The sequence below is a fragment of the Orycteropus afer genome, unplaced genomic scaffold, assembly GCF_000298275.1.
Source record: "Orycteropus afer afer isolate SDZICR_OR568_19922 unplaced genomic scaffold, OryAfe1.0 scaffold00009, whole genome shotgun sequence".
NCBI lineage: Eukaryota > Metazoa > Chordata > Mammalia > Tubulidentata > Orycteropodidae > Orycteropus > Orycteropus afer.
Window position 1 is genome coordinate 6,866,544 of NW_006921596.1, and position 12,033 is coordinate 6,878,576.

The 12,033-nt window shown below is 39.0% G+C and overlaps 1 protein-coding gene across 1 annotated transcript in view; it reads right to left on the reverse strand.

Moving 5' to 3' along the window:
• The window catches only part of ITFG1 (integrin alpha FG-GAP repeat containing 1), a 412,834-nt gene that overhangs the window by 99,481 nt on the left and 301,320 nt on the right, over window positions 1-12,033 (reverse strand). The window contains exon 12 of the mRNA XM_007946857.2: window positions 11,095-11,203. Coding sequence (XP_007945048.1) covers window positions 11,095-11,203 — 109 coding nt within the window. The remainder of the gene's footprint in view (window positions 1-11,094; window positions 11,204-12,033) is intronic.

Genomic DNA, 12,033 nt, shown 5'->3' on the forward strand with positions numbered 1-12,033 from the left:
TTTGAACCGCCAGCCTTCTGGTTAGCAGTCAAGTGCCTTAGGCACTATGCTACCAGAGCTCCTAGGGAATGGCTCTGGGACTAAGGCACTCGCCAGCGAAGCGCAAGGCCAGAGGTTCAAACCCACCAGCCGATCCATGTGCCGCGTACACCTGGCCATCTTTCTCTACTCAGGCCCTCCTTGGGAATGCCACGATAAGGAGGGTTCACCAGGAGTCCGAATTAGGATGTAGAACCTCTAAATTTAGCTGACAGGAATAAGAGAAACAATTAGAGATAAGAACTAGCTCTGATTCAAGACTGTACTTTGCGAAGCACAGGATCCTTGCCTTCACACAAGTGGTTGGAGAGTGTTCTATGGACGTGGTGTCATGGGAACCAGCAGAGCAATAGGCAAGATAGTTTTGCCTTTCTCTAGCCACAAGTTGTGTTGTTGTTGTTATGTGCTGTTGAGTCATCTCTGATGCATAGTAACCTCTCCTTGGGTTTCTGAGGCAGTATCACTATAGAAGTAGATTGCCCAACCTTCCTTCCAAGGAGCAGCTGGTGGGTTTGAACCACCAACCTTCTGGTTAGCAGTCAAGTGCCTTAGGTACTATGCCACCAGAGCTCCCTAGCCACATATAAAAGCTTAAGTACCCAAATTTCCCTAATTGAAACACAGTGAGTGACATTTAGTTCAGGTTGGTTAGAGCATCACAGTGACAAAATAATTTTAGAGCAAAATCAACTCTGGACATTGTGAACGGCTTTGAAAGGGTAACTACAGATTAGAAAGCATTGACAAGGCAATAAGCAGAGAGCAGAAGGGCATCTCAGAATGACTAGGAGGTTATTTTTTCCCAAACGATTGCTTTAAATTGGTATCTTATTTCTCATGACCTTTCTGTAAAGTACATTATTAATATTTATGTTAATATTTTTAATGCAAAGTTATTCTGTTTTCTAAAACTAAAACCTCTCACACAAACTAGCTATCTAGCTCTCAGCAATCAATGCTTGGAGAAACTTTTCCCCAGGAAACAATGCTACTTAGACAGCAGTACAACTTGACACAGGCTCTGAAGTCAGAGGCAAGAGATTCTTAAGCTCTTCAGGCTGGAGAGTCTCAAGAGTCTTAGGGTTTTTTGTTTTCGTTTTACTATGAAAATTTTCAAACACTTACAAAATTAGAAGGCATACAATAATGAACTCCATGAACATTTAACACAACTTGAACAAAAACCATTAAAAAACCATTTTATTCTCAAGTAGTTTATCTCACTATTTAAAAGAAACAGGAAGTCTACTTTTCCTGAAGGGGACCATAATATGTTTATAGGCATTTTATTATAGTTATAATTGATGGTTTGCTTTATGGATATAAACTGCAATAATCTGATCAGGACTAATGTTTTTATTCGTAGATACTTACTGAGGGACTGTGCTATGCTAAATATTAGTTGCAATGCTTACCAGTTGCTCTGGTGTCAGTCCCAGCACATGGTGAGCCCATGTGTGTCAGAGCAGAAACTGTGCTCTGCAGCGAAATCAATGGCTGGTTTTTCTGAAGCAGAGTGCCAGGCCCTTCTTCTGAGGTGTCCTTGGGTGGACTCAGACTGCTGTCCTTTAATAAGCAGCAGGGTGCATTAAATGCGTGCACCCAGGGACTCTGTTAACACCCGGAAGTAACTAACCACGCACACTTTGATGTAGAGTAAGTACCTAACAACTAAACTAACTAATGAAAGAGGTCGTGTTGCTTTAGAAGGAGGTGCACTATCCTTCACTGTAAGGTGTCAAAGCAAAAACCAGCTGAGATGCTGTGTTAGGTTGTACTTGGGTAAGATGCCTTCTAAGGCCTTTCCCATCTCTAAAATACCTTGATTTTTTTTTCTTTTGATTAAAAAAAGTCAGTGAATCCAAGCAGGGATTGAGGACTGTAAATTACATGTATGCATCTTCTGATGTGGCCAGTGGTCAACCAAGACCACTAACAAATCATCAATAATAAACATGAAGCTTCTGTTTCACACTGAGAACTGCCTTCTAGAACTCTTTAGTGCTTTACTGTTATTATTTCAACTGGGAATGATCATTTTCTTCCGAATCCCATTCCACTGTTGGGAAAATCCTATGCTTTCATTTACTTCTACTTCCTGTGACTAAGAACCACTGCCTTACGAAACAGCCCACGGATTCAAACATGGAAAGCAATGGCATAACATGCCTTCACACTAGTTAGAAAATCTGCAGCAAATATAGAAAATTCAATCACATTCTTTTTTTAAAAGCACAAAACTAAGAATTTTCAGTATGGAAGTGGTTTTAAGCCTTGAATAATGGAACATGCAGAGTACAGGGAGAACTTAATTTGTCCTAACAATATACAATTTAATATCTCTTTCATTTGTATTTTCCTTTACTCCTCAAGGCCTAATGACTGTTCTGGAAAGCATTCATCCCCAATCCATACAGATATACACAAAGACATACCACATTCAGATGAAGTTTCTTTAAGTAATAAATCTATGTTTCTTTTAAAAACTTTAAACTTAATAGTTCTTTAAAATACACTGGCAAAACTCAAATGAAGGACACAACTCCTATAGCTATCTCACTAAACAGAAAAAAAACACTTTGAAAGAGAATCATGAATTTGAATTTGAGATATAAAATTATGAATATGAACTTTATCTATACATCTGCCATCAGTCCTCTGTCAGTTTGTAGCACTGTGGCCTGCATGTTGCTGTGATGCTGGAAGCTATTTCAAATACCAGCAGGGTCACCCATGGTGGACAGGTTTCAGCAGAACTTTCAGACTAAGACCAGCTAGGAAGAAGGATGGGGCCATCCACCTCTGCAAAAATTGGCCAATGAAAACTTTATGGGTAGCGGTGAAACACTGTCTGATATAGTGCTGCAAGACTGAGTTACTCAGGCCAGAAGGCACTCAAAATGTGACTGGGTAAGAGCAGCCTTCTCAAAGTAGTATCGACCTTAATGATATAGATGGAATAAAGCTTTCAAGACCTTCATTTGCTGATGTGGCACGACTCAAAATGATAAGAAACAGCTGCAATTATTAACATTCACTAATAATCAGAATGTGTTATGTATGAAGTGTGAGTCTAGGGAAATTGGAAGTTGTCAAAAATGAGTTGAAATGGACTTTTATTGGCCATTTTGAATCAGACAATCATATGGTTTAATATACTGGGAATGATAAATTGAAAAGGAATGGCCTCATATTCATTGTCAAAAAGAACATTTTAAGATCTATGCTGAAGTTCAGTGCTTTCAATGATAGGATAGTATCCATAAGTCTACAAGGAAGACAGGTTAATACTACTATTATTCAAATTTATGTACCAGCTTCTAAAGGCGAAGATGAAGAAAGTGAAGATTTTTTTTTTACCAACTTCTGCAGTCTGAAATTGACCAAACTTGCAATCAAGATGCACTGATAATTACTGGTGATTGGAATGTGAAAGTTGGAAACAACAAGGAAGCATCAGTAATGGGAAAATATGGCCCTGGTGACAGATATGACTCCAGAGATATGATAGAATATTGAAACACCAACGACTTATTCATTGTAAATACCTTTTATCAACAACATACATGATGCCTATACATGTGGACCTCACCAGATGGAATACATGGGAATCAAACTGACTACATCTCTGGAAAGGGTATAGAGAAGCTCAATAACATCAGTCAGAACAAAGCCAGGAGCTTACTGTGGGACAGATAATCAATTGCGCATAAACAAGTTCACGTTGAAGCTGAAGAAAATTAAAACAAGTCCAGGAGAGTCAAAATATGACCTTGATTATATCCCACCTGAATTTGGGGATCATCTTAAAAAAGATTTGATGCAGTGAACACCAATGACTGAAGACCAAGCAAGTGACGTCAAGAACATCATACACGAAGAAAGCAAACAGTCATTAAAAAGACAGGAAAGCAAGAGAAGACCAAAATGGGTATCAGAGACTCTGAAAATTGCTCTTGAATAGAGAATAGCTAAAGCAAGTGGAAGAAATGATGAAGTAAAAGAACTCAAAGGGCTGCTCAAGGACACAAAGCAAAACATAACGAGATGTGCAAAGACCTAGAATTAGAAAAACAAAAGGGAAAAACATGCTCTGCATTTCTCAAGCTGAAAGAACTGAAGAAAAAATTCAAGCTTCAAGTTGTAATAGTGAAGGATTCTATGGGGAAAATATTGAACAATGCAGGAAGCATCAAAATAAGACAGAAGGTGGTTGGCTCTCAGCCTAAAAGTAGAAAGACCCACATGCAGAACATCTACCCCAGGGCGATGTACCCACCTACTCCAGGGTGATGTACCCTTTAGATCAATCAGCCACGAGACATCAGAGAGGGACATTCACACAGAAGGAAAGCTGGACAGACCGGAATGCACAGATAAGAAGGGCAGAGGGAGGGGGTACTCACAGGGAGGGCACAGGAGAGGAGAGTTTTTTGTGGTTGGGGAGGGTAATCGGGGCCATGAAATCAAATGTGCCCGAACTGTTGAATGTAAAACAACCTGCTTTGAAAATGTGCACCCCAAGCACAAGAGAATAAATAAATAAATATACACACACACACAAAAGATGTAAGAAATACAGAGAGTCACTGTACTAAGAACAACTGATCAACATACAACTATTTTAGGAGGTAGCATATGATCAAGAACCACTGGTACTGAAGGAAGAAGTCCAAGTTGCATTGAAGGAATTGGCAAAAAACAAAGACCCAGGAATTGATAGAATATCCATTGAGATGTTTCAACAAATGGATTCTGCACTGGAGATGCTCACTCATTTATGCCAAGAAATTTGGAAGACAGCTACCTGGCCAACCAACTGGATGAGATTCATATTTATGCCCATTCCAAAGAAAAGTGATCCAACAGAATGTGGAAATTAACGAACAATGTCATTAATATCACATGCAAGTAAAATTTTGCTGAAGATATTTCAAAAAATGTTGCAGCAGTACATCAAGAAGAAACTGCCAGAAATTCTAGCTGGATTCAGAAAAGGATGTGGAACGAGGGATATCACTGGGAGATCAGATGGTTCTTGGCTGAAAGCAGAGAATACCAGAAAGATCTTTACCTGTGTTTTACTGACTATGAAAGGCATCGGACTGTGTGGATAATAACAAATTATGGATAACATTGGAAAGAATGGGAATTCCAGAACATATTATTGTGCTCATCAGGAACCTGTACAAATAGAACCAAAGAGAACAAGAGGATACCGAATGGTTTTAAATCCAGGAAGGTATGCATTATGGTGATATCCTTTCACCACACTCATTCAAGTCTGTATGCTGAGCGAATAATCCGAGTAGCTAGACTATATGAAGAAGAATGCAGCATCAGGATTGGAAGAAGACTCACTAACAACATGTAATATGCAGATGACAATGAACTTGCTTGTTGAAAAGGAAAAGGACCTAAAGCACTTACTGAGGAAGATCAAAGACTACAGCCTTCAGTATGGATTATACCCCGACATAAAGAAAACAAAACTCCTCACACAAAGGGACCAATCAGCCAAATCACAATAAATGGAGAAAAGATTGAAGTTGTTAGGAATTTCATTTTACTTGGATCCACAATCAATGCTCATGGAAACCAGCAGTCAATAAATCAGAGGATGTATTGTGTTAGGCAAATCTGCTGCAAAAGACCTTTTTAAAGTGTTGAAGAACAAAGATGTTACTTTGAAGGCTAAGAGGCACCTGACCCAAGCCATGGTATTTTCAGTAGCCTCATATGCAGGGGAAAGGTGGACAATGAATGAGGAAGATCAAAGAAGAATTGATGCCTTTGAATTGTGGTGCTGCTGAAGAATACTGAAAATACCATGGGGTACCAGAAGAATGAACAAATCTATCTTGGAAGAGGTACAGACAGAATGCTCCTTAGAAGCATGGATGGCCAGACTTCATCCACGTACTTTGGTCATGCTATCAGAAGGAACTAGTCCCTGGAGAAGGTATTATGCTTGGTAAAGTAGAGGGTCAGCAAAAAAGAGGAAGACCCGCAACATGATAGACTGACAGAGTGGCTACGACTATGTGCTTAAGATTAACAAGGACTGTGAGGATGGCGGTGGACCAGGCATTGTATCAGTCTGTTGTACATTATTCCAGGTTATTTTCATATCATCCTGTTAAGGTAATGAGAGAGAAATTGTGTTTTACTAAGTGTACGTTACCCTTTCTGTACATTTTTTATGTTGCAAGCCTGGAAAATTAAGTAAGAATCTGAAAATTTGTAGACTTAAGTTGAATAAGAAAAGGTCTGCTCATTCATGAGCATTTAATCTTCTCTTCTGAAGTAAGAACTATTGACTAGCTGTGCCCTTGATACAAAAATATGCGTAAGGGTAGAAATATGTCCTTCAATTGGAGTTTCATATTTCGGTAGAAGGCTTCCCAGAGGGAATATGGGGTCAGAGCATTAAATGCTAACTGGTACTAGAGGAGAAGGAAAACTCTTAGGTTAGGACAATCTATGCCTCAAAAGTTAGTTGGCCATTTGTTTGACACAACACAGTGCCAGGGCCTGTGTTAGGTACCACAGAATAAAGATAAATAAGACATAGTCACTCCCCTCAAACTGCTTAGACTATCACAGTATAGTAGGAGAAACAGATGCTAATTCAAGTGACACAAATAAATAAATCTAGATTTCAGAGTGTTTTTCAGATACCCTGGAATAAATGGACAGAGGAAGGAAAGGAGATAATATATTCTATTAAATGGGGAATCAGAGCTGTCCTTCAAAAAGGAGGATGATTCTAATGATCCAAGCCACAGGACTGAAGTTTTGAGATGTTTTCTTCCTAGACATGATAAGACTTTGGTAGAACAAAACTTGTGAACAAAGGCTTGCATCAGTAAAATGGCTGCACAGAACTTGGTACTTTAGCCATAAGAGATCAAATCTCAAACTCGTACTTCATCAGTACTTTGTTTCAATTGAATTAACTGATCTAGGTTACCCTAATGTGCATATACAATTGTTGTTGTTGGTATTTGCCATTGAATTTGACCTGACTCATAGTGACCCCTCCTTGGGTTTTTGAGTCAGTATCACAACAAAGTAGACTGCCCAACCTTCCTTCTGAGGAGTGGCTGGTGGGTTTAAATAGCCAGCTTTCTGGTTAGTAGTCAAATGCCTTAGGCACTATGCTACCAGAGCTCCTGCATATACAATTAGGGTCGGCAGAAGTTTTAAGGATTCTTTGTCTTACCTAGAGGTTAAAGTAGAAGAAGAATCACTGAGGAAAAAATACATTTCAAACCAATGCCAAATTCACTGCCATTGAGTTGACTCTGACTCATAGTGACCCTGTTGAGTTTCCAAGGCTATAAATCTTAACAGAAGCAGACTGCCCATCTTTCTTCCATGGAGCTGCTGGTGGGTTTGAACCAAAGACCTCTTGGTTATCAGCCAAATGTCTTAACCACTACACCACCAGAGTGCCTTACCAAATATATAAAAAGAGAAAAACAAATCGACTGCCCTCGAGTCGATTCCAACTCATAGTGACCCCCATTGGGTTTCCAAAGCTGTGAATTTAGGTAAGCAGTAGATTACCTTATCTTCTTCCTGTGGAGCAACTGGTGGGTTTGAACTGCTAACCTTCTGGTTAGCAGCCAAATGTCTTAATTACTATGCCACCAGAGCTCCTTTATATATAGTACTTAGAAATTGTTTTAGCTTAAAAATATGCATATAAAATTGCCTTGAAAATAGCAAAGGAGAAGAGACAGTTAAATGGATGATAAGTACAGAAATGGTTTAGACTCATAGATCAATATTCTGTGGCTGCATTAGCAATGAGATGGGTGTTACTCTTAGTTCATCCAAATAAGAGTGAATGTGAGAGCTGGAAGAAAAGATTACATATTCTGTCATTTTCATCTCTCAAAATAAAACTCCCAACACTTACTCATTACTCTTTTGCTTTTCTGTGTTAACCTACTTATTAATGCCTATTTGAAAAATGTAACAAATACTATAAAGTATATGTGACATTTTGTTAACAAATGAACCGACATGACTGTCCTGATGCTGACTACAGTAACATATTATAAAGCAGTCACCTTTCAACATTAATGATAAAACTCTTAGCAAACTAGGAATAGACAGGAAGTTCCTGAACTAGATATAGAGGATATATATAAAACCTACAGCTAACCAATTCAATGGTGAGATAACACTCTCCTCCTAAGAATAAGGCAAGGATGTCTGCTGTTGCAGCTCTTACTCAACATAGTACTGGAAGTTCTAGCCAGCACAGGAAAAGAAAAAAGGCATATAAACTGGAAAGGAAGAAATAAAACTGTTCCTATTTGCAGATGTCATAACTGACTACATAAAGAAACCCAAAGAATTTACAAAAAACTTCCTAGATTCAATAAATGAGTTCAGCAAGGTTGCAGGGCACAAGATGAACAAACAGTAATCAAGTGCATTTGTATATACTTAAAAATGTGAGAATCAAAGTAAAAAACATAGTTACCTTTACAATCACTCCAAAGAAAATTAAATACTTAGGTATACACTTAACAAAACATGCAAAGAATCTCACTGATGAACATGAGTAGCAAGTGGAAGTGATGGCTGGCATGGGTGGGAATTGGTTTCACTAAGCAAATAAGTAAATACACTGGGAATAATGCTAGAGAAGATATTTACAAAGACAGAAAGGGTTAGAAGGGGTCTTGAAGTGTTGTCTTTCCGTTTTCCTCTACACGGGAAATGGAAATACTGGTATAAACTCATGGTTTTATAATACATATAAACATAAATAGGCATAAAAATGGTCATAGATATGCGTGTGTGTGTGAATGCACACCTATATTACCTAGTCCTGCACACTGAGGAAAGGAACTCTAGTAGCTCAGTGCTGAAGGCATCTGACTGCTAACCAGAAGGATGGCGATTCAAACCCGCCAGCCACTCTGTGGAAGAAAGACCGGGCAATCTATTTCCATAAAGATTTACCATCTCAGAAACCCAATGGGGATCGCTATGACTCGCTGGCAGTAAGTTTAGGTTTTTTTGATACATTGAGAAAACCTTGAAGGAATGCTATCCCAGTAGCAGAGAACACTAAGCACCTGGAATTTGGCTTTTAAATATCATCTTCTACTAAAAGGAAGCAGGGTTTCTCGGAGAAATGTCTGATTCCAGAGTTGTGAAAAGGGAGGAACGAGATGAGCCTGGAATACTTTGCTATGCCAGAGGACATGTCAAAGTCATACAGTAAATAGCTTGAAGGAGTCCACCTGCCCCCCCACTGGGAACAAGATGAGCATCAAATTAGATGAGAGTAATGTATTACAACCCATTGAATAAAATACGAATCCAAGAATCTATATGGATTAAAAATAAATATATACTTTGAAAACATTACGCTGAGTGATGTAAGCCAGACGTAAAAGGGCTAATATCATAAGATCCCAGCTATATTAAATGTATAGGAAAAAAATATGCCTCTATGTAACAGATACATAGAAATGCATAGAAATCCTAGTGGTTGCTGGGGGCTTGGAGTACAAGGGAATAGGACTTATTTTTGAAGGGTTACTGAGTTTCTACTTAGGATAATGAAAACTTTTTGGAAATGGATACTGCTGATGGTAGCATAACGTGGTAAAAGTAATTATGTTACCAAACTGTACACTAAAAATTGTTAAAATGGCAATTTTTTTGTTATATATATTTTTTACCATCATAAAGTTAAAAGAAAAAAAAAAGAATATATAAAGACATAACAGAGAAGCAAAAGATCTTTCTTACAGTAGAAGCCAACTACTCAATGCAGAAAGAAGGATGGAGATAGAGAATTGGTATCGAGCAACCATCACATGGAAGGTTGACTCAGGCTGAAATTGTCCCTGGATTCTAGGCAGGTTAGTAGACAGAAATTTGATGAGGAAAAGGATAGTAAAATAGTATCAGAATATCTCCCCACAAAATACTCATCAAGTTCCAAAGAGGAAAAAGGTGAATCTAAGGTGGAGAAACGTCATGTGGTCATCAACATGACCACGTGGTCATCAACATGACCATGTGGTCAAGGTTAGCATCACAGTGAAGAGACAGATCAGCATCATGAACCTCCTGAGAAGCGCACAGCATCAGTTCTGCAACTCCATGCAGTGGAATTTCTGCAAAGAACACATAACCTAAGTTGGATAATGAGAAAACGTAGGGTCATCCTGGGAGCTCTGGTAGCATAGTGGCTAAGACACTTGCCTGCTAACCAGACGGCTGGCGGTTCAAACCCACCAGCCACTCCTCGGAAGGAAGGTTGGGCAATCCTACTTCTGTAGTGATACTGCTTCGGAAACCCAAGGAGGGGTCGCTATGAGTCGGGTTTGACTTGACGGCACATAACAACAACAACAACAACAGGGTCATCCTACAGAATGGAAGCCTGTTAGTCTTTTAAACTCATAAAAACATGAAAAATAGGCAATGAACTGTTCCAGACTGAAGAAGTCTGAAGACATGTGACACTAATTATAACAGGTATTCATGTACAGGATCTAGGATAAGAAAGGAAAAGGAGACTTTGTTGGGACCATCACTGAAATTTGAACAGGGTCTGTGTATAGGAAGGCAGTGCTGTACTGGTGTGGATTTCCAGCTATGAAGGGTTCTTATGCAGCAGTGTGTCCTTGTTCTTTAGAAAATACACATCAGACAGAGGGAGGAGGGGGCAAGGGGAGAGATGGCGGGAGGGAGAGTGAGAGCGAGAAGCAAGCGAGAGTACCCAAAATGAAATGTTAACAGTTGGTGATAGGAGTCCCTGGGTGATGATGCAAATCGTTTATAAGTTTGGCTGCTAACTGAAAGGTTCATGAGTAGAGTCCACCTACAGATACCTCAGAAGAAAGGCCTGGTGATCTCCTTCTGAAAACCCAGTCAATTGTGCACACTGAGCTGCAGTGCACATTTCTGTTCTGACACACACGGGTGGCCACAAGTTAGAACTGACTCCACAGCAGCTGGTTATTTAATAACAAATCATGAAAGAAATTTCATGAGTATGAAAGAAATACTCACCTATGACTTTAACAAAATATGCATCCGCTTCAAAGTTATTTTTCAGTGTATGGATGGCAAAATCATTCTTTGTATAACCTTTACTTAGTATTACGATGTCTAAGATTCCCTAGAAAAAACAAAAATGAACATGGTAAGAACAATCTACTAAGCAATGTTTTTAAAAAGATTTTTTTTAAAAAAATAATACAACTTTGAATAATAAGATACAAACAAAATGAAGAACATCTCCAATTTTAGTCTCTGAAGATAACTTCTAGCATTTAATGTATTTCCTTCCATATTTGCATAATTTTTTATAGGCCTGTGATACAGACTAGCAAACCATTTCCAACTATCAGGGAAAGATCTTTAATCTGCTGCTTGCCATGACAGCATACTACAGTTTGTTTGTTTTCCTGAAAAAGTACAGAATCCTGTTTCATCGCCCCCTCTGTCCTCAAAAATGATAAATGCTTATTTAAATTGACCTTCCTGAGTGGGAGAACAATGAGGAACAAAACTCAAAATCATAAAAAAAAGGACCAGATATGCCAGTCTGATAGAGCGTGGGGAAACCCTTGAGACTACAGCCCCTGGTTGCCCTTCAGGTCTGGAATTGAACCCACTCCTGTGGCTTCCAGCCAGACAAAAGACAGGCATATGAACTGAACATTTACATTAGGCAGATACACTCCTTGGAGAGATCAATCATGGGAGAATAGAAGGGCTGTGTACGCACAGGGAGAAAGTTCGGGGGTAGGAGTACATGGGAGGGAAGGAAACAGGGAACAGGTGGCTATGGAAGGAAGTGGGAGGAAGGCTGTTGCATTGTGGGAGATTGCAGTCAATGTCATGAGACAACTGTATGTGAAATGCTGTATGGAAAATGAATTTGCTCTGTAAATTTTCACCCAACTCACAATAAAAGTTAAAAAATAAAATAAATTTACTTCCTTT